The 20034-nt window shown below is 59.4% G+C and overlaps 1 protein-coding gene across 3 annotated transcripts; it reads left to right on the top strand.

The window, feature by feature from the left end:
* Window positions 1-49: 49 nt before the first annotated feature.
* On the top strand, window positions 50-18178 carry LOC101154047 (twinfilin-2). Of its 3 annotated transcripts, none has more exons than XM_019023327.3 (9): window positions 50-262; window positions 4164-4241; window positions 7162-7340; window positions 7745-7840; window positions 8053-8157; window positions 8289-8414; window positions 9214-9364; window positions 9493-9614; window positions 14948-18178. In XM_019023327.3, exons 1-9 carry the CDS (start codon window positions 238-240, stop codon window positions 18041-18043), a joined length of 3978 nt encoding a protein of 1325 aa, XP_018878872.3. In that variant the 5' UTR covers window positions 50-237; the 3' UTR covers window positions 18044-18178. The 3 variants fall into 3 exon arrangements, with proteins under 3 accessions (XP_018878872.3, XP_004034321.3, XP_004034318.1); XM_004034273.4 differs by lacking the exon at window positions 14948-18178 and adding an exon at window positions 10074-10663; XM_004034270.4 differs by lacking the exons at window positions 50-262; window positions 4164-4241; window positions 7162-7340; ... (3 more) ...; window positions 9214-9364; window positions 9493-9614 and adding an exon at window positions 11941-13744.
* The last annotated feature ends 1856 nt before the right edge of the window (window positions 18179-20034 follow it).

Raw genomic sequence — 20034 nt, 5'->3', positions numbered from 1 at the left:
GACCCACCCGGACCGAGGCGCAGGCTGCGCGCACGCGCGGCCCCGAGTCCCCGCCTCCCTGCCGCGCCTGTCGGGGGCGGGGCGCCGCTGGGGGCGGGTCCTGCGGCACCGCCCGGGAAGCTGCGCGAGGCTCGACAGCCTCTGCCACATCCTCCTCCTCTCTTGGTCCAGCGAGGGTTGCCGGGCCAGGGTCAAGCGGAGGGCTCCGACGGCGCGGACGGAGCGAAGCGCCGAGCCATGGCGCACCAAACGGGCATCCACGGTGAGGGCGGATGGCGGGCGGGCAGGGGGCCTCGGTCTCGGCTCTCGGAAGCGCCCCCTCCCCGGCTCTCGGCCCCTCCCTCCACCCCACACCAGCCGGGAGAAAGCTTCCTGTTCTCATTTGCAGCCGCGGGTCGCCTGGGGTGGGCACATCTGGGGGAGTACGGACGTGGTGTGCATAGCTGGGAGTGGGTGTATGTGTACGTACACAACCGGGGTGGAAGTATCTGTGTGCCTACCTGGAGATGAATGTGGCTGTGTGTGCCCATCTGTATATTTTTGTTCCTTTCCGGGAGTGGGTGTACACGCATGTGCACACGTCTTCCGTGTACAGTCCTGCCTGTGCACCTCTGGATGTGACTCGCTTGTGTACATCTAGGGTCATTCATGCACTGGCAACTAGTGACTGTTTGAAAGGACACTGTAGGTCGCATAGGACCCTCTTTAGACATCAGTGTTTCATGGCAGTGTGCACATGTATGTGGGTGTCTGTGTGTGTGCACAGTTGGAGCGCGTCTCAGTGTGCATTTTTGCCAAGGATGCATATACCGCATGTGTCTGACTTGGATGGGCTTGTGTATGTGTGTTAGGAGAAGGCCCTGACCTTTGCTCCTCCCAGAACACTCACTCTCCCCAGGCTAGGGAAAACCCAGAACAGAGACTTCTACGTGGGATGGAGAAAGCTGCCTATCTGACCTTGACCTCTGACCTCCCTCCCATTTTCCACTGTGACTTTCTGAGTCTGCCTCAGTTTGGTTGGAAGATCCCAGCTCCAGGCTGCAGACGGGGAAGAGGTCCAGATATGGGGTTTTGGGGGGAGAGTCCTGGCCCTAAAGAATCCAGGCCAGCTCCCACCCACAGCCCCCATCCCTAGGAAGCTTCACCATTCCCTAGCATCACACCCTCCCCTCCCCTAGGGGTCCCAGTTTCCTTCTTGGACTGGCTGTGAGAGAAGCAATGGCTGGGAGCCAGGTGCCCTGACTCTACCTGGGGCTCAGTGTCCTCCTCTGTCACTGGCCTGAGAGAGCTGCCTGGCCTGTGGGGAAGGCCCGGGCTGTTTGCCCAGACAGCCTGTCGGGTTTGGCCATCAGCCACCCCTCCCACCACACTAGGATCCCCTGCCTGGGGCTGCCACCATCGACCTGCCTGACCACCTGAATCCTGGTGCGGTTGTGGCCACTTGGTGGCTGGGCTGCCCTGAGAAGGTTTCCCTGGCCCCGTGAAAGCAGGGGCCTGGGTCAGGGCCAGGGCTCCCAGATGGGCCAGCCTTTCTCCAGGAGGAGCTGGCGGGCGGGCTTCATGACTCAGCCCCACAGGAGGGAACTGCCTCCTGGCCAGCTTCTTCCTTCCCCTTTGTCTGGTCATAGCTGCTGCCTCCCAGCCTCCAGCCCTGGTGGAGGAGATCCCAGGAAGTTAGCCACCCCTTACCCCTTCCCTGCTGCCTCACTCCCTCCTTTCCCATAGTGAGACAGGCCCACCGAGGGGGTCACTGGGGACTGGGCTGCCCCTAGCCCTCCTTCCACCTGTGAGCAGCCCACTTCTTCCCATTTCTGGCCTGGGAAGTTGGCAGCAGAGATCACCCTGGAGGACCAAGTGCCAGCCCTGTCCTGACCATAGGTGTGGATCTGCTGACCGCAGAGCAGGCAGGAAAGGGACCTGTAATGTGAGGCTCACTGGAGTTGGAGGGAGGGTGTTCATGAATCATTGATAATAGAGGCTCAGGTGTCCCAGGCCTGGCCTCTGGATTATTGATGGTGGCTGGGCAGGCATTGGGGCTGGGGTGGGCAGGGATGTGCCTTTCCCTGTGGGGGTGTCAGTTTGCCCTGGTAACACTAGAAGGGGCCAGTCGGCCTGTCCCTTAGGGGAGCTTCTTGGCCTTCCTTCTGGGAAGGTCTGGGCAGGTAGAAGGGGCAGCTCAGCACAGTCAGCTTGCTGTTATTATCATAATAAAAGATTAATTGTTATTAATAGAGGCCACCATCGCCAAGCCCTTTCTCCCATTTACCCCTCACCACAGCCCTGCCAAGTTTGGGGCTATTATTTCCATTTTATACACTGAAGTTCAGAGAGGTCAGGAGTCACACAGCTGAGGGAGAAGTGGAGACCCAGAGGCCAGGCTTGGGGCCTCAGGGACCTGCTTGGGATCTGCCGATGGAAAGTTCTGTCCTGGCCCAGTGGGACAGTGTCCACCTGCCTCCAGTTCCATGCCATGTTTCTCTGAGCCCTAAGGGTCTGCTGAGCTCAGCTGGGCCCCAGCCCACCCAGTGGCCTTGGAGGGTGGTGCATAGCCTGAGGTCTCAGATTAATGGTCACTCTGCAAAAGGGGGGGCACCTGAGGACATAACCAGAGTTTGTTTTCCTAAAGGCCCCCCCGCCCCTGAGTTGCCCAGTCCTGGCCCTATAAATATTCTCTGACCTCAGGCCTCCAGCTGTGTTCCTGACAGAATTCCCCTGACCCTTGGGCAGCCTCAAGGTCACACTGGCCTAGTCCTGCTCACCCAGGGACCCAAGCAGGGCCCTTCCCCACATGGGCCGTGGTGGTTTCCCTGTCCACTAGTAGATCCACCACTTATGGCTCCCCAGCTCTCACCATGGTCCTCACCTCTGCCCTGGGGTCCTTGGTCACTCACTGGCTCTCACCTTACAGCTCTACAGCCCAATGACCAAGATGGAGTCTCTCTTTTTTTTTTTTTTTTATTCTGAGGCAGAGTTTCACTCTTGTTGCCCAGGCTGGAGTGCAATGGTGTGATCTCAGCTCACTGTAACCTCCGCCTCCCGGGTTCAAGCGATTTTCCTGCCTCAGCCTCCTGAGTAGCTGGGATTACAGGTGCGTGCTACCATGCCTGGCTAATTTTTGTATTTTTAGTAGAGATGGGGTTTTGCCATATTGGCCAGGCTGGTCTTGAACTCCTGACCTCAGGTGATCTGCCCGCCTTGGCCTTCCAAATTGCTGGGATTACAGGCGAGAGCCACCGCACCTGACCAAGATGGAGTCTCTTAGTGAGTTTCGGGGAGCCATTCCTTCTCCTGGAAGCTGCCCCGACTGCCTGAGGGTTAAGGGCATGTTGTCCCCCCACCCCCCACAGGGCTGTATCTGTGCTGGCTGTGGCTCCTCTGGGTCTCAGGGTTAGACAGCCTGGCTGGAGGGCTGGGACTGGGGCTGCACACATGGGTGTCATGCGTGTCCATGTGCTTCTGTGTACACTTTGATACATCCTGTTGCCTGCACACACGTCTCAGCCAAGCTCTGCACTTGCCTGCCTGTGTGCGTGTTAGCAAGCCGGGGACTATATCTCTGTGTGTGTTTGTGTATCTAAACATGCGTGGCCATTTGTGTTTGAGCAACTGAGCATGTGTTCATGTATGAGGGTGTTTGAATTTCTGCTCCTCTGTCACACATGCGTGTTGTGTGTTACATTCACACATGCTGAATTGAGCTCTGTGTGTGTGTGTGTGTGTGTGTGTGTGAATGGGCATAGTGGTCATTGCACAGTGGGGGCATTTGTCTGTGTTCTTTTTCCTGTGTATATGACCGTGCTGAGTGTGTCCAGGCCAGCCCAGAGCTCGGCCATCCTGGGGGGCAGGGGGCAGATGGAGGCTATTCACTGTGGCTGGCCTGGCTTATGCCAGAGCCTGCCCATCTTCTGGTGGGTTGTTCCATCCCTGCCCACCCCGCCCCATCACCAGACCTATCCCAGCCAGCAGGCCACTCGCCTGCCACCTCTGCTGGCTAAATTTGGGAGCTTGTGTTCAGTGGCTGTCTCAGGTTCCCAGTCACATGGGGGGCTGTATTTAACCTGGTTCCCAGCTCAGCCACCAGACCCTGTGGGACAGAGCAGGCCCCATACTCGTCTCTGTCCACTCTGCCCACTCATCCCCCACCATGTTTCTTGTTCTTATAGCCACGGAAGAGCTGAAGGAATTCTTTGCCAAGGCACGGGCTGGCTCTGTGCGGCTCATCAAGGTTGTGATTGAGGACGGTGAGTGCCCCTCACAGGCCAGGGTATAGGCTTGGGGGTGGACTCTGCTGCCTCTGTGGGTGGGGGAAGGAGGATGTTGGCCCCTGGCCTGCCAGGACCTCAATTTCCCACTCTGGAAATGGGTGTGAGGCCATCCTGACAAAGGAGAGCCTCACAGGGCAGCATCAGAGGTGGGCATGATTGTCACCTCTGTTATGCAGAGCAGGAAGCCGAAGCTGGGGTCAGCAAATAGAGCTGTGTCCTGGGGTCCTGCCACCTCCCAGAGGCTGCATGGATATTCAGATGGGCCTGGCCAGGATGCTGAGCTGGGCTGGGCAGAGGGGCAGGGGATAAGTGAATCCAGCACTGCCCCTTGTGGCTGGTGCCACCTGCCCCATTTGTTTGTGGCCTGGCCTGGCTCAGCTGCTGTCCGAGGGGAGACCTAAGGAGATCCTGCACCCTTCTCTTGGAAGTGCCCCCATGATGGGGAGAAGGGATGAGTGTCTGGCTCATCTGAGAGTAGGATGGGAGGGTTCTAGGCTTGGCTGGGCCTTGGCCTTGCCCCTGAGGACCTGGGAGCTGTATAGAGGGCAGTGCTGGGGACACTGGGACTTGAGCTGAGGCCTGAAGTGGGGAGGGTTTGGGGAGGCAGAGGATTAAACTGAGGAGGATTGGGAGGTCAGAGGCCAGAGAACATTTTTTCACCTTTCCTCCATGCCAATGGACTGTCCCTTTGGGTGAGGGGTACAGACTTTGGGACTGGGGTGGGCCAGACTCCCCGGAGGTCCTCCCAGCTCTTCTCAGTAGCCATTCAGCAGCAGGCATTTTGGATGGCTGCCTGAATGGGCCTGGTGCTCAGCTGACTTTCCACGCGTTGTGTTGGCTCAAAGCAGGATCTGCCATTCCAAGTTTTAGGGCCTTGGCAGTGCTTTGCCCAGGGAGTCCAAATTCTGATGCCCTCAGAGACTGGGCAGGGGTCACTGTGGCAGAATATTAGTGACGGCTTCCTGGAGTGGCAGGCCACAGCCACCCCACCCTTAAAAAGGCAGTTGCACTCATTGACCCCAGTCCTCGGCCCTCCCTGTTGCCTCCCAGACAAGATGTCCCTGCAGACTGTTGTTTTTTTTTTTTTTTTTGAGACGGAGTTTCACTCTGTTGCCCAGGCTGGAGTGCAGTGGTGCGATCTCGGCTTACTGCAAGCTCCGCCTCCCGGGTTCACGCCATTCTCCTGCCTCAGCCTCCCGAGTAGCTGGGACTACAGGCGACCACTACTGCGCCCGGCTAATTTTGTATTTTTAGTAGAGACGGGATTTCACCATGGTCTCAATCTCCTGACCTCGTGATCCGCCCGCCTTGGCCTCCCAAAGCGCTGGGATTACGGGCATGAGCCACCGTGCCCGGCCGTCCCTGAAGATTTTAAGCAGGAGGACTCTCTGGATTGACTTTTATCTCAGTTCTGCATGACAGTTGTTGGGGTACCTGGGAGTGCCCAGGAGGGTCCAGGCCCCCGATGGGCAGCCACTGTCCATCTCCAACTGAGGATGGCTCCAGTGTGGCCAGAGGGCCTGATTTTTCTAGAGAGGCTGAGAATTCTACTTCTTATGTAAAATTTCCCAGTTTGAAAATGTTAGCAACAAATTAAGCAATATTGACAGTGCTGTAGGGGCCAACACAGGCCGTGACTACTCAAAGTCACTGTGACTGTGATCGTGTCTGAGTTCTGGGTGGGCAGGTGAGGAGGCCGAGGCCTCAGAGGGCCTGGTCTGTTGGGGCGTCCAGGCATCGGGGCCCCTGCCCAGATCAGGAGAGTCTGGTGGACTGACACCAGGACCCCCAGCCAGGCTGACTGCCCGTTTGCCCCAGTTATTGCTCCAGGCTAGACCTGTGTATACCCAGGCTGGTGTCTGGTGCCCAGATGAGGTCCCAGTCTACAAGTGCAGCTGGATGCCCCATTTCAGCCAAGGAGCTGGCAGGCCTGTAGGGCCTAGGCACTTAGATGGTGGCTGCTTTGGATCTGCGACGTTTTCTTTCTTTTTTTGAGACGGAGTTTCGCTCTTGTTGCCCAGGCTGGAGTGCAATGGCGCCATCTCCTGCTCACCACAACCTCCACCTCCTGGGTTCAAGCGATTCTCCCACCTCAGCCTCCCGAGCAGCTGGGATTACAGGCCACTACACCCAGCTAATTTTGTATTTTTAGTAGAGATGGGGTTTCTCCATGTTGGTCAGGGTGGTCTCGAACTCCCAACCTCAGGCGATCCGCCTGCCTCTGCTTCCCAAAGTGCTGGGATTATAGGCATGAGCCACCGCGCCCGGCAAGGATCTGTGACATTTTTGAGGGGACTGCAGCTGGCAGGTAGCCGCAGGGTGTCTGTTTATGCAGGGTCTGGTAGGAGCCCCTGCTCCTCCTTTCCAGAGGCTTTTGCCCCTGCAGGTCCCTGTGGCCTGGGGCTGTGACCTGCCCCTCAGCACATTTGTCCTGAGGGGAGTCTGCTGCGGTTCTTCTGCTGGAGCCCCAGGGGAGGAGGCGAGCAGGAGGCAGTTTCGTGGGAACTGTGGGCTAAGCAGCTGTGAGGTGGGGATGGGGTCCAAGGGAGCACCCAGGGGTGTGGTGTCCGTGAGGGGCTGACGGCTGCGTGTCTCTGTGTAGCTGTTTGTGTTGGTGATCTGCGCACGTGTGTGTGTGTTGGGGGGGGTGTGGGGGGGTGTGTGTGCATGCGCTGGGGATGTGCAGGGGGGCAGCCCCCAGGTGGCAGCTTTGTGCCTTCCCGTGCTCACTCATTCAGCCACACAGCCTCACACTTCTGGGACCTGGGGGCTCCAGGGAAGGTGAGGGGCAGCCGGCGGCTCTGAGCCAGCTGGGCAGCCACGGCGAGGCTGGAGGTCTGCAGCGGGAGGCGCAGTGGGAGCTGGGAGCGGCTGCTCATCCGGCCTCTGCCCCCAGAGCAGCTCGTGCTGGGTGCCTCGCAGGAGCCGGTGGGCCGCTGGGACCAGGACTATGACAGGGCCGTGCTGCCACTGCTGGACGCCCAGCAGCCCTGCTACCTGCTCTACCGCCTCGACTCACAGAATGCTCAGGGCTTCGAATGGCTCTTCCTCGCCTGGTCGCCTGATAACTCCCCCGTGAGTCCTGGGCCAGTGAGAAGTGAGGAGGGGAGCTGGGGCTGAGCCAGGCAACAAGGCCTTGCCCTGGGGGATCTAAGAGGGGACACAGGCCTGCCCCTGGAGGGTGGGGGAGGAGCTGTCAGGCCGTGCCCTAGGGAGTCTGAGAGAGGGTCAAGTCCCTGTGCCCGCAGCCTGGGTACCTCTCGCTCTCCAGGCATCAGCCTGGCTCCGGAGGCTGTGATCAGGCTGGACAAGGGCTCCCCCTGCTGGTGGGGGCCACCTGCTGCGTCCTGGCCCCGGGCTGGCCCTCTGCCAGGTGTGCCAGCTCAGTGAGCCCACCGAGTTCCTCCAGAGGCACCTGTCTGTTCCGGGAGAGGCAGCCCTGCCCAGAGGCCTCTCACGGTTTGGCCCTTGCCCTTCAGGTGCGGCTGAAGATGCTGTACGCGGCCACACGGGCCACAGTGAAAAAGGAGTTTGGAGGTGGCCACATCAAGGATGAGCTCTTCGGGACTGTGAAGGTAACCCTAAGCCAGGACTTACTGGGACACAATCCTGGGCCCACAGAGAGGGGTCACTGTGCAGGGTCAGAGAGCAAGCTAGTGCCAGCTTTGGGAGGAAGATGGGGGCGCTGGGGGAGTCCAAGGGCTGCAAGCTGGCGTGCTCGGGGGGCCTCCTCTAGCCAATCCCCAGGTGCCCATTTATGGCTCTGCATTCACCCCCACCCCTGCAGGATGACCTCTCTTTTGCTGGGTACCAGAAACACCTGTCGTCCTGTGCGGCACCTGCCCCGCTGACCTCGGCTGAGAGAGAGCTCCAGCAGATCCGCATTAACGAGGTGGGTGGGGAGCAGAGGCCCTAGCCTTGAGCCCTCAGGGTCATATCGGCCCAGTGGCAGCCTGTGCTGCCTGGGAGCCACACCCTGCTTTGGGCCGGTGAGGGCCTCCCTCACCATTCCCCTACCCACAGGTGAAGACAGAGATCAGTGTGGAAAGCAAGCACCAGACCCTGCAGGGCCTCGCCTTCCCCCTGCAGCCTGAGGCCCAGCGGGCACTCCAGCAGCTCAAGCAGAAGATGGTCAACTACATCCAGATGGTGGGTGCCTGCTCCCTACCTTGGTACACGCTGCCACCACCCCTACTCCTGCCCATGCACATGTGCATATGTACATGGAGTCCCCACTCCACCAGCCTGCAGTCTGTCCCCTTCAGCTCATCCATGTGCTCGTGGGAACACATAGTCCACCCCACCCCTCCCTGATCCCTACCTATTCCGCCTCGGGCACAGACACTGTGTGCACATAGATGTGTTCTGGTCCCTTGTCCCCAGGCCCTGCTCATACACAGGTACACCCGTGAGCACACTGCCCCATTCCGCCCTCCACCCATACCCCTGGGGTCACACTGACCCCTCAGCCCTGAGGCCCTTCCTGTCACAGATCCCCTCTGTTGTCTCCTTGACCACCCGGTTTCCCTAGGCAGGGTCCTTCTGCCCTGGCTGTTCCAGCTGCCGCTTTCAAGCAAAACGGCTCCTCCTTTCCAAGATGCTTCCGCCAGAGGCCTTGCCTCTGAGGATGGGCTGGCCCAGTGGCAGTATCTCCCTGAGGTTGTGACCCTCCACACCATCCTGTCCCAGGAGTCACTACCGTTGACTACCCTTGGTGGGAGTTCCTTGTCTAGCACAACCTTCAAAGGGGCAGAGTTGGGGCTGGGCCCAGGACTGGCCTCTTCAGAGGGACCCCCATAGAGGGATGGCCATTGCAGGGGAGTCTTGGGAGAGGGAGGTCACATCAGGCTCCTGCCCACCAGCTAATCCTGTTTGAGGGCTTTCTGGGGAGAGGGGCCTGGGCCCACCCCGACCTGGTGCTCTCCCATCTTCCCTTGGCCCTGGGCAGAAGCTGGACCTAGAGCGGGAAACCATTGAGCTGGTGCACACAGAGCCCACGGATGTGGCCCAGCTGCCCTCCCGGGTGCCCCGAGATGCTGCCCGCTACCACTTCTTCCTCTACAAGCACACCCATGAGGGCGACCCCCTTGAGTCTGTAGGTGAGTGGCCATGGCAGGGCTCCCAAGCCTGTGGCTGGGTGGGAGCAGGGCTGGTCTGCAGTGGGGCAGGCCTGCTCTGGGTGCGAAGGTCAGCAGGTTTCCCAGGCTCACCTCCTGCCCCCCAACAGTGTTCATCTACTCCATGCCGGGGTACAAGTGCAGCATCAAGGAGCGAATGCTGTACTCCAGCTGCAAGAGCCGCCTCCTCGACTCCGTGGAGCAGGACTTCCATCTGGAGATCGCCAAGAAAGTAGGTGCCCTCCCCAGGGCCTCACCTCCCCAGGCCCTATCACCCCAATCTCCATGTGGGGCGCTGGGGTCCTGAGATGACGGCAGAGCAGGAATCGTTGCTGTCGTGTTGATCATAGGGCATCTGAGGCCCAAGGGGCAACACGCATGGCCCAAGGCTGCCCAGCTGATCGGTGGCTCAGAAAAGTCCAAGTCCTGGCTACCATGTTATGTCCTTTCCCTGGGCCTGGAGACAGGGAGGAGGTGACCCCAGCGAGCAGAGTCCAAGGCATGCAGGGCGGCAGGCCCTAAGCTCTTGCTTTCCTGGGAGTGGCATTCCAGGTGGGGAATCAAGGGGAGACCTCAGGAGACCCCAGGGCTAGGATGTGAGAGCAAGGGGTACCCCAGGAGTGGGGGCTACCAGGGGTGGTGTATGTCAGAGCCCCTCCCACTGGGGTGACCACTGCCTTGCCCCATGCAGATTGAGATTGGCGATGGGGCAGAGCTGACGGCAGAGTTCCTCTACGACGAGGTGCACCCCAAGCAACACGCCTTCAAGCAGGCCTTCGCCAAGCCCAAGGGCCCAGGGGGCAAGCGGGGCCATAAGCGCCTCATCCGCGGCCCGGGCGAAAATGGGGATGACAGTTAGGAGGCTGGAGCAGGGCCGGCCACGTGTGGACTGTGGGGCTGCCCACCTTCCGCTCCCTGCCACCATCCTCCTTCCTGGGCTCCAGGAAAGTGTTTCTGGGAGGTCAGGAGGGCTGGCAGCTGAACGCACTTGCAGCGTCCGAGGGCCACCGGGCTGGCATTTTGTGACCCTTCCCTGTTGCTGTCCCTGCATCTCATCTGTGTGCCCAGGGTGTCCGGGGACCCTGCCTGGCTGGCTTAAGGGGGCTAGGTCAGGGGACTGGCATGAACCTGGCCTCCCGGGGAGCTGAGACTAGGGTCCCAGCACAGCCCAGAAACCTTTGGCCACAAGAAGTGGGGTCAGTCAGGGCTGGGGCAGGGGTCACTGCAGTTTGGGATGGTTGAATGCTGTATTTTCTAAAGAATAAAATATTTTTAAATCAAGACTTGTGCTTGGCCCTGAGAGACCGCCTCTGGCCCTGGGAATTGGGCAGTCTTGTGCATATAACTGTCCTTTCCCAACAGGGGAGAGGGGAGTGCCGGCCTGCGAGGTGGAGCCCCAGCACTCCACCTCCAGGTGTGTGGGAGAGGCTGTGCCTGTGAGCGGGGGTGCAGCCTCACGTGGGTCTCCCAGTCAACAGGAGCCCTGCTGGAGAGGCAGGCGCGCCTCCGCTGTGACATGAGGGATCTGCGTATGGTCATTTGCTGAGGCTGCCGTAACAAATTACCACCAACTTAGTGGCTTCAAAGAAACTCAAGTGTATTCTCTTACAGTTCTGGAGGCTGGAAGACTGAGATGGGTCTCACGGCCAAAGCTGAGGTGTTGGCAGCGCTGGCTGTCTGGGCCCCTCAGAAGAACCCATCTCCTGGCCTTTTCTGGCTGTATTCCTTGGCTTGGGGCCCCTTCCTCCACCTTCAAAGCCAGAGGTGACATCTCTGATTCTGCTTTCCTCGGCCTCTAGGCTCCCATGGCCTTTTGTAGTCGAATCTCCCTCTGTCTCCATTTCATAAGGGACATTGTAATTGCATTCACCCTCCCTGCCCCCACCACCTACCCCCCTCAAGATGGGTAACTTATTCACATCTGCGAAGTCCTTTTTGCCACACTGTGGGGCGTTGGGGTCACGTGTTTGCAGGTTTGGGGAATTAGGACAAGGATCTCTGAGAGGGACTTTATGCAGCCTCCCACATGGGATAAGGGCTCCTCCTCGAAGGCTTCCCAGCCTCCCTGGGCTGAGGCCAGGACAAGTTTTTCTGTGGACATCGGTATCAGTGTCTCCAAGCTGAGTGTGTCCATGTGCGTGGGTCTGTACCTGTGTGTGCAGACCCCTCTGTCAGCCTACTGGCCTCTCTGGTTTTCTGCCTCCAAGGAAGGCAGGGCCACCGCTGGGTATGGGGGTCTGGGTCCCTGGTCCAAGGGACTCTGGGAAAGTCTCAGGCTTGGGGCTCCACAGGAGCCCGAGCTTTGGTGTATCCCTCTGAGAGGTGGACGGAGGGAGTGAATGCAGGTGCCTTCCACCCCAGGCAGGCAGGAGTGGAAGCATGGGGTTGATGCCTGCAGCCCAGCTACTGAGTGGGCACTGCTCTCCTTCCTGGCTCAGGGCAACATTCTATCCCTGGCGCCTTTCTGAGCCCCTGCTCAAGCCCCTAGAATTGTAGAGAGGAGAGCCAGACTAGCTAAGACCCAGAGGAGGCTTGTCCTTGCCCAGCTGAAACATTGGCTCCCAGGTGGGCAGGAAGACGATGCCATCGCCCCCTGCTGCTGAGCCAGCCGGATGCCTGGCACTATGGAGCCTGCCTGCCATGATACCACCCAGAGTGGGCCTGGGGGGAGCAGGCTGGCAGATGTGCAGCCTTGCCTCCTCCCAGCAGCAGCCATTCATTCATTCATTCATTCAGCCTTCACTCAGAAATACCCTCTCTGTGCCTGCCCAGAGCTGACTGCTGGGTGTACATAATTCAGCAGATATCAAGCACTTACTATGTGCTGGGCACTGTACTGGATCCTGGGGATGCAGATAAAAGATCACTGCCCTCAAGAAGCTGACATTCCAGCAGGGGAATAAGACGATATACAATAAACCATGAAAGATCAATGATCCGGTGTGCTAGCAGTTAAAAAATGTTAGGACAAAGAGAAACAGAGAGCAGGCAAAGGAGCTCAGGAGTGCCAGATCTGGGGTTGGAGGTTTGTAAGAAGGCTGGATGGCCCTGTTGAGAGGGTGACATGGGAGCAGAGACATAATGGAGGCAAAGGAGGGGTCATGTGAGACTTGGGGGAGTTTCCAGGCAGAGGGAACAGCACATCCCAAGGCCCTGAGGCAGGAAAATGCCCAGGGGCTACACAGTCAACTGCAAGCAGGCCAGTGGGCCTGGAGAGCACTCAGGGGAAGAGCAGGTGGCAAGTCCCATAGGGCCTTGTTGGCCATCTGTGGACTGTGGCTTTGACTCCAGAGTCAGCCAGGGAGGGGTCTGAGCACAGGAGGGACCCAGTGTGACTTAGGTTTGAACAGGTCCCTCTAGGGGCTGAATGTGACCAGCCCCTGGAGGGTGGAGAGCAGGGCAGGACAGCCAGAAGGGAGGTGGCACCTGCATGGGTCTAGGAGAGAGGATGGGGGCTGGTGGACATGGGGACGGTGGGCTGTGGGCACACCCTTCAGCATGGTGGACCCAGCAGAACTTGCTGAGGGGCCCGGGGTCACCCAAGGCTTTGGGCCGGAGGAATCTGAGTCTTGTCACCTAGGTCAGAAGGAGTGTGGGAAGAACTGATGGGGAGGACTGGCTGGCGGCCCCGCTGGGCCAGCGCACACCTGGCCTCTAGGAGCTCCATCTGGAGTGACGTGGTGTGTGCTCTGATGGGGCCCCAGGGGCTCTGGGAATGTGGAGGAGGAGGTCTTGTTTCCGGAAGATGTTGCAAGGCTGTGGTGAAGGCAGGTGCAGCCTAGCCTCCTGCTCAAGCTACACCCTGGCCCTCCACGCATGAGGCCCTGCAGAACTCTGGAGATGGTGCCCACAAGGGCAGGAAAGGACAAGTCGGCAGCCGCTGTCCTGAGGGCACCAGCTGTGGTGCAGGAGCCAAGACCTGAGGGTGGAAGTGTCCTCTTAGAATGGGGAATGCCCAGCAAGGTGTACCCGCTACTGGTGCTACCCCGAATTCCCATCTCTTCCTGCTCTCTGCCTGAGCTCTGGGCCTTAGCTCCTCCCTGGGCTTGGTAGAGGACAGGTGTGAGGCCCTCATGGGATGTAGGCTGTCTGAGAGGGGAGTGGAAAGAGGAAGGGGTGAAGGAGCTGTCTGCCATTTGACTATGCAAATGGCCTTTGACTCATGGGACCCTGTCCTCCTCACTGGGGGCAGGGTGGAGTGGAGGGGGAGCTACTAGGCTGGTATAAAAGTCTTACTTCCTCTATTCTCTGAGCCGCTGCTGCCCCTGTGGGAAGGGACCTCGAGTGTGAAGCATCCTTCCCTGTAGCTGCTGTCCAGTCTGCCCGCCAGACCCTCTGGAGAAGCCCCTGCCCCCCAGCATGGTAGGACAACAGCTCTCAGTCCCCTGGGGAAGGGGATATCCTGGGAAGGGGTGGGGAAAGAAGTGGGCTTGGCAGCTGCAAGCAACATTGACGGGTTGTCACCCACATGGCCCTGGGGACACTCACTTAATCCTGAAGACTTCAGAGCCGAAGCCCTCTCCTTTTTTTTTTTGAGACGGAGTTTCGCTCTTGTTGCCCAGGCTGGAGTGCAGTGGCTTGATCTCAGCTCATTGCAATCTCCACCTCCTGGGTTCAAGTGATTCTCCTGCCTCAGCCTCCCAAGTAGCTGGGATTACGGCTTGCGCCACCATGCCTGGCTAATTTTGTATTTTTAGTAGAGCCAGGGTTTCTCCATGTTGGTCAGGCTGGTCTTGAACGCCCGACCTCAGGTGATCTGCCCACTTCGGCTTCCCAAACTGCTGGGATTACAGGTGTGAGCCACCGTGCCCAGCCACTGAAGCCCTCTTCTGAGCAATGAGACCCAAACCCCCAGAGTGGACGAGGAGGCTGAGGCACTGATGGAGCTGGGGCTGGAGCCTGGGTTTGGGTCTCACTGGGCCTGTAGCTTGGGGCTGGCTCTGTCTGGGACTTTGCTGGCCACCCCTCTCTCCATCTGTTCTGACCCATAAGGCAAAGTCTCTTGGGCTAGGTGAGGCAGGCAAAGAGTGATGGAGCTGTGCAGTGCCCGCTGGCCAGGGTCCCTGGGAGGCAGCCAGCCTGGGCCATAGTGGGAGACTCTCACACCTGCCTGAATCTTGGCCGAAGGAAAAGGAAGGGGTTGTGGGGTGGCTGGTGGAGGGCAGAGAGCGGATTTCAGGGCAGCTGGAGGGGAGGGAGCCAGCTGCCACCTTGCTCAGGAGCAGGAAGGGAAAGTCGGGGAGAGACCGGGGGGGCCGTGGGCCACCTTGCCCGGCCTGGTATAGCCAGGGATTGGTTACGGTGAAAGCTCCAGATCATAAGTCTGGATTCTAGGTCTCAGTCCTGGTTCTGAGGCCTAATTCTGAGTCCAAGACTGGGTCTGAGACTAAGTTCAGGTTCCCCACAAGCCATGGAGGATGGGATTGGGGCTTGGCAGCCAGGAAGAACTTCTGCAGGTAGGGCTTGGAGACAGGGGTTGGAAGATGCTGGAAGATGCCCATGAAGTGGAGTGGGTGGAGGAGGAGCTGGGGGCCGGCCACTCACACAGCCCTCCCACCCCCACAGGGTTTCTGCCGCAGCGCCCTGCACCCGCTGTCTCTCCTGGTGCAGGCCATCGTGCTGGCCATGACCCTGGCCCTGGGTACCTTGCCTGCCTTCCTACCCTGTGAGCTCCAGCCGCACGGCCTGGTGAACTGCAACTGGCTGTTCCTGAAGTCTGTGCCCCACTTCTCCATGGCAGCACCCCGTGGCAACGTCACCAGCCTTTCCTTGTCCTCCAACCGCATCCACCACCTCCATGATTCTGACTTTGCCCACCTGCCCAGCCTGCGGCGTCTCAACCTCAAGTGGAACTGCCCGCCGGTTGGCCTCAGCCCCATGCACTTCCCCTGTCACATGACCATCGAGCCCAGCACCTTCTTGGCTGTGCCCACCCTGGAAGAGCTAAACCTGAGCTACAACAACATCATGACTGTGCCTGCGCTGCCTAAATCCCTCATATCCCTGTCCCTCAGCCATACCAACATCCTGATGCTAGACTCTGCCAGCCTCGCCGGCCTGCATGCCCTGCGCTTCCTATTCATGGACGGCAACTGTTATTACAAGAACCCCTGCAGGCAGGCACTGGAGGTGGCCCCGGGTGCCCTCCTTGGCCTGGGCAACCTCACCCACCTGTCACTCAAGTACAACAACCTCACTGTGGTGCCCCGCAACCTGCCTTCCAGCCTGGAGTATCTGCTGTTGTCCTACAACCGCATCGTCAAACTGGCGCCTGAGGACCTGGCCAATCTGACCGCCCTGCGTGTGCTCGATGTGGGTGGAAATTGCCGCCGCTGCGACCACGCTCCCAACCCCTGCATGGAGTGCCCTCGTCACTTCCCCCAGCTACATCCCGATACCTTCAGCCACCTGAGCCGTCTTGAAGGCCTGGTGTTGAAGGACAGTTCTCTCTCCTGGCTGAATGCCAGTTGGTTCCGTGGGCTGGGAAACCTCCGAGTGCTGGACCTGAGTGAGAACTTCCTCTACAAATGCATCACCAAAACCAAGGCCTTCCAGGGCCTAACACAGCTGCGCAAGCTTAACCTGTCCTTCAATTACCAAAAGAGGGTGTCCTTTGCCCACCTGTCTCTGGCCCCTTCCTTCGGGAGCCTGGTCGCACTGAAGGAGCTGGACATGCACGGCATCTTCTTCCGCTCACTCGATGAGACCACGCTCCGGCCACTGGCCCGCCTGCCCATGCTCCAGACTCTGCGTCTGCAGATGAACTTCATCAACCAGGCCCAGCTCGGCATCTTCAGGGCCTTCCCTGGCCTGCGCTACGTGGACCTGTCGGACAACCGCATCAGCGGAGCTTCGGAGCTGACAGCCACCATGGGGGAGGCAGATGGAGAGGAGAAGTTCTGGCTGCAGCCTGGGGACCTTGCTCCGGCCCCAGTGGACACTCCCAGCTCTGAAGACTTCAGGCCCAACTGCAGCACCCTCAACTTCACCTTGGATCTGTCACGGAACAACCTGGTGACCGTGCAGCCGGAGATGTTTGCCCAGCTCTCGCACCTGCAGTGCCTGCGCCTGAGCCACAACTGCATCTCGCAGGCAGTCAATGGCTCCCAGTTCCTGCCGCTGACTGGTCTGCAGGTGCTAGACCTGTCCCACAATAAGTTGGACCTCTACCACGAGCACTCATTCACGGAGCTACCGCGACTGGAGGCCCTGGACCTCAGCTACAACAGCCAGCCCTTTGGCATGCAGGGCGTGGGCCACAACTTCAGCTTCGTGGCTCACCTGCGCACCCTGCGCCACCTCAGCCTGGCCCACAACAACATCCACAGCCAAGTGTCCCAGCAGCTCTGCAGTACGTCGCTGCGGGCCCTGGACTTCAGCGGCAATGCACTGGGCCATATGTGGGCCGAGGGAGACCTCTATCTGCACTTCTTCCAAGGCCTGAGCGGTTTGATCTGGCTGGACTTGTCCCAGAATCGCCTGCACACCCTCCTGCCCCAAACCCTGCGCAACCTCCCCAAGAGCCTACAGGTGCTGCGTCTCCGTGACAATTACCTGGCCTTCTTTAAGTGGTGGAGCCTCCACTTCCTGCCCAAACTGGAAGTCCTCGACCTGGCAGGAAACCAGCTGAAGGCCCTGACCAATGGCAGCCTGCCTGCTGGCACCCGGCTCCGGAGGCTGGATGTCAGCTGCAACAGCATCAGCTTCGTGGCCCCCGGCTTCTTTTCCAAGGCCAAGGAGCTGCGAGAGCTCAACCTTAGCGCCAATGCCCTCAAGACAGTGGACCACTCCTGGTTTGGGCCCCTGGCGAGTGCCCTGCGAATACTAGATGTAAGCGCCAACCCTCTGCACTGCGCCTGTGGGGCGGCCTTTATGGACTTCCTGCTGGAGGTGCAGGCTGCCGTGCCTGGTCTGCCCAGCCGGGTGAAGTGTGGCAGTCCGGGCCAGCTCCAGGGCCTCAGCATCTTTGCGCAGGACCTGCGCCTCTGCCTGGATGAGGCCCTCTCCTGGGACTGTTTCGCCCTCTCACTGCTGGCTGTGGCTCTGGGCCTGGGTGTGCCCATGCTGCATCACCTCTGTGGCTGGGACCTCTGGTACTGCTTCCACCTGTGCCTGGCCTGGCTTCCCTGGCGAGGGCGGCAAAGTGGGCGAGGTGAGGATGCCCTGCCCTACGATGCCTTCGTGGTCTTCGACAAAACGCAGAGCGCAGTGGCAGACTGGGTGTACAACGAGCTTAGGGGGCAGCTGGAGGAGTGCCGTGGGCGCTGGGCACTCCGCCTGTGCCTGGAGGAGCGCGACTGGCTGCCTGGCAAAACCCTCTTTGAGAACCTGTGGGCCTCAGTCTATGGCAGCCGCAAGACGCTGTTTGTGCTGGCCCACACGGACCGGGTCAGTGGTCTCTTGCGTGCCAGCTTCCTGCTGGCCCAGCAGCGCCTGCTGGAGGACCGCAAGGACGTCGTGGTGCTGGTGATCCTGAGCCCTGACGGCCGCCGCTCCCGCTACGTGCGGCTGCGCCAGCGCCTCTGCCGCCAGAGTGTCCTCCTCTGGCCCCACCAGCCCAGTGGTCAGCGCAGCTTCTGGGCCCAGCTGGGCATGGCCCTGACCAGGGACAACCACCACTTCTATAACCGGAACTTCTGCCAGGGACCCACGGCCGAATAGCCGTGAACCGGAATCCTGCACGGTGCCACCTCCACACTCACCTCACCTCTGCCGGCCTGGTCTGACCCTCCCCTGCTTGCCTCCCTCACCCCACACCTGACACAGAGCAGGCACTCAGTAAATGCTACCGAAGGCTAGATGGCTAACTCTGAGCTCACTGGAGGCATGGACAGGAGGAGGGAAGGGAGAATTCTCCAGGCCTCCACGAAGCAGCTTAGGGAAAATTGCCATAAAGACGGGACAGAGGTCTGCAGGGGAGGAAGCTGCTAAGCTCTGTTCTCTGGGGAGTCTGATGATGGTCACTGGATGTGGTCTTGGTCCTTCCCAGAGAGTAGGGGCCTCTTTTAGCTCCTCCCAGAATGCCCTGCCCTACCTTTCCCATGCAGAACCGGGCAGCCCCTGACAGACTTGGCAGCACCCCTTTGTTGTGTATGGGTCTCAGGTTGTCTGTCTCCCTCACCTACTGGACTGGAATGCCTTGAGGGCAGAGAAGCTGCAGGCTTGGTTCCTTTCTGGCGCTCAGCAAAGTCTTGAGTGGCAGCAGCTATGGGGACTGTTCATTCCAAAACGGGAGAATGAATTGCAGCAAGGGTGGAGGGGTGATTGCGCCCTCTGGTGGCCATGCCTGTGCCAAGCGGAGAAGGCTGGCTCAAGGTCGGGAGGGTAAGGCCTGTGGGTGCATCCCTGCAGCAGGGAGCTGGGAGCCACAGACAGGAGAATCCACTCCTTTCTCTTTCCACCTACAGGTGCTTGCTGGGTCTCTCCATTCTGATATTAAAGGGACACCTAGGCAAGCCACCTCCCTCCCTCCCTCCCTCCCTCCCTCCCTCCCTCCTTCCTTTCTCTCTCTCTCTCTCTCTTCTTTCTTTCTGAGACAAGGTCTCACTCTGTCACCCAGGCTGGAGTGCAGTGGCATGAACACTGCAGCCTTGACCTCCTGGGCTCAAGCGATCCTCCCACCTCAGCCTCCTGAGTAGCTAGGACCACAGGGGTGCACCACCATACTCAGCGAATTTTTTATTTTTTTGTAGAAACAGGATCTCACTATGTTGCCTAGGCTGGTCTCAGACTCTTGGATGCAAGTGATCCTCCCACCTCAGCCCCACAAAATGCTGGGATTATAGGCGTGAGCCACCAAGCCTGACCTTTTTTTTTTTTTTTTTTTTTTTTTTGCCACAGTCTTGCTCTGTCACCCAGGCTGGAGTGCAATGCAATGGTGGGATCACAGCTCACTGCAGCCTCAACCTTCTGGGACCAGGTGCTCCATCTCACCCTCCCATGTAGCTGAGACTACAGGCCACACCCAGCTAAATTTTATATTTTTAGTAGAGACCAGGTTTCACTATGTTGCCCAGGCTGGTCTTAAGCTCCTGGGCTCAAGCAATCCTCCTGCCTCGGCCTCCCAAAGTGCTGGGATTACAGGTGTGAGCCACTGCACCTGGCTTCTATATGTGATAGTGTACATTTCAGGATAGAGCTGGGAGCCCCAGTGACCAGTGTTTGGAGATGTCAGGGTCTGTCCTCAGCAGGATCTCCTCCACACTCTGTGTGGAGCCATGAGGAGCGTCAGGCCTGGAGCCCCTGAGGGGCCCTCTCTTGGGCTGGCAGCCTACACCATTACCACAGCCAAAACTGCCCTTTGAGGAGCAGGGGAGAAATATGCAGGCTGACAGGTTGGAGCTGGGGCCCAGTTAGGCCGGTCCAGGCCAGTTTGAGATCTGCTCGTCCACTCAGGGCCTCTGGAGGGGAGAGCTGGAGCTGGCAGCAGACAGCTAACTTGGTGGGCTGATCATGGCAGCCCTTGGAGGGTTGCTTTTGCCCTACTCCCCAGGGCATGGCTGTGGGGGAAGTCTAGGCTGCCGTCCTCTTCCTGACTTGGGTACAGGGGCTCCTGTGGTGGGCTGTAGATACCTGTTATCTGCTCATCTGAAAGAAGGAGGGTCTCTGACCTACCAATCGGAAGCCCTGTGCCCCACGTGGGCTCTGACCTA

Source organism: Gorilla gorilla, chromosome 2, assembly GCF_029281585.2.
Source record: "Gorilla gorilla gorilla isolate KB3781 chromosome 2, NHGRI_mGorGor1-v2.1_pri, whole genome shotgun sequence".
Lineage (NCBI taxonomy): Eukaryota > Metazoa > Chordata > Mammalia > Primates > Hominidae > Gorilla > Gorilla gorilla.
Note: the sequence above shows the minus strand (reverse complement) of the source record. Positions and strands in the feature narration are given on the sequence as shown.